Source organism: Microtus ochrogaster, chromosome 10 (assembly GCF_000317375.1).
Source record: "Microtus ochrogaster isolate Prairie Vole_2 chromosome 10, MicOch1.0, whole genome shotgun sequence".
NCBI lineage: Eukaryota > Metazoa > Chordata > Mammalia > Rodentia > Cricetidae > Microtus > Microtus ochrogaster.
In genome coordinates, this window is record NC_022016.1 from 48,895,012 (window position 1) to 48,896,798 (window position 1,787).

The 1,787-nt window shown below is 48.7% G+C and overlaps 1 protein-coding gene across 3 annotated transcripts in view; it reads right to left on the reverse strand.

Moving 5' to 3' along the window:
• Window positions 1-1,787, reverse strand: part of Fuca1 (alpha-L-fucosidase 1) — a 19,098-nt gene that overhangs the window by 12,021 nt on the left and 5,290 nt on the right. For all 3 annotated transcript variants that reach the window (XR_001229044.2, XM_013348470.2, XM_005353033.3), the window contains exon 3: window positions 1,425-1,562. Coding sequence is in view for 2 of the 3 variants with exons in the window: in XM_013348470.2 (XP_013203924.1) it covers window positions 1,425-1,562 (138 nt within the window). In the remaining variant the exon portion in view is untranslated. The remainder of the gene's footprint in view (window positions 1-1,424; window positions 1,563-1,787) is intronic.

The following is a 1,787-nucleotide window of genomic DNA, read 5'->3' on the forward strand; positions in this document are numbered from 1 at the left end:
AGTGGCAGAGTACTGCCCAGCGTGTTCTAAGACCTGGGGTCCTGTTCCCAGGACCAGAAAAAAAAATAAAATAAAAAAAATAAAAACCAGGCAGGTGTGCTGGCTCATGCCTGTAATCCTAGCACTTGGGAATCTGAGTCAGGAGCTTACAAATTAGAGGCTAGCCTGGGCTACACAGCAAGTCCCTGGTATTCCAGAAGTACAAAATGAAGATGTTTGCTTTTAGGGTGGTGTAAACATTTGAACTGTGGCGCTGATCTGTTCTTGGCGGCTACCCAGCCTGGCAGGAAAAGCCTACCAGGGCCTAGTGCCCTTTCCACAATGTGATTCTGCCTGATGACAGACCTTCACTGCACTTCTTAGTGGGGCCAGTAACAATCTTGGGGAAGACAGCTTTTCTGAGGCTAGAAGCCCTGACAGTAATCTCTCCCACCATGTGCAGTCACGTACACAAGGCAGCTCATGGCCATGACCTCATCAGCTCCCATGATTAAAAACCCCAGGTTCAGGGATAAAGAAGAAAGCCAGGGCTGGGCAGTGGTGGCACAGGCCTTTTAAATACAGCTCTTGGGCAGGTGGATCTCTGTGAGTTCAAGGCCAGCCTGGTCTACAGAGGAAGTCCCAAGACAGCCAGGACTACACAGAGAAGCCTTGCCCCAAAAAATCAAAAGGAAGAAAAGAAAACCAAACACAACCAAAACAAAATATATAAAATGAGAGTAGGGGCAAAGAAGCCATCCCAGGCTCTGAGAGTCCCCCATCTAAGGCTGGCTCCCAGCTGTCATAAGGGAAACATAAATGGATTAGGGAGTGAAAGCCTTTGCCATCAAGTCTGATGACCTGAGTTTGATCCTTGGACTCCATGTGGTAAAACAAGGAAACTAACATCTCTGTTTTTGTGTGCTGTGGCATGCCAAAGCCACCTCATCCCCACTAAACAATGAACGTTAGCAACAAAAGCCAATTTGAAAATGGTGACACTAGTTAACAGTGGCTCTTCCTGTTCCCAGCCTGGCAGGGATTCTGCATGCTGATCTGAGCCCAGACAAGACATGACAGTTGTAAGTGAGCAGGGTCTGTGCTCAGGACTCTGCTCCAGTTAGAGCTTCAGATGGTGAAGAAGCCAGTGTCCCTCTCCAAGGTCCTGACTAGGGACACTGGCAAGGGAGGAGGGTGCTGAAGGGCAAGCTTTGCCTCACAGCCACCGGGGTCCCCAGTGACAGCAGCAGCTTAGTAAGTGACCACAGTTCAGAAGTTCTGAGCGGTGGGAGGGGAAATATGCTTTGCATGAATGCAAACGCTACCTTTATTCTTCTGATGCCTCAGAGTTTCTCAGGCAGCAGCCTGCAGCTGGAGCCCATCAACAGCACCCGGAGAGGAGCTGACTTCCAGCACAAGCCCTCAGGCCCAGGCCCCTGACTCACCTGTTAACAAGGTCGAACAGCTCTGGCATTGTTTTCGCGCTGACAAAATACTGAGTTTTGAAACCATTTTTCTTGTCGAGTAGATAGAGTGGATGGAACCACTCCAAGAGCGAGTGGTACAGGCCGTAGCGTATGTTCCTTAAACAGAAAAATGCAGCAGTGGCTGGTATTAGGCAGAGAAAAATCAGCTGGGTGCGGTGTGGCGGCACTTAGGAGGGGGTGGTAGGAGGATGAGTTCAAGGTGTATCCGTGCCTACTAAGTGGGTTTAATGTCAGCCTAAGCAGCTTGAGGTCCTTTGTTTAATATTATCTATCTATCTATCTATCTATCTATCTATCTATCTATCTATCTATCTATCTATC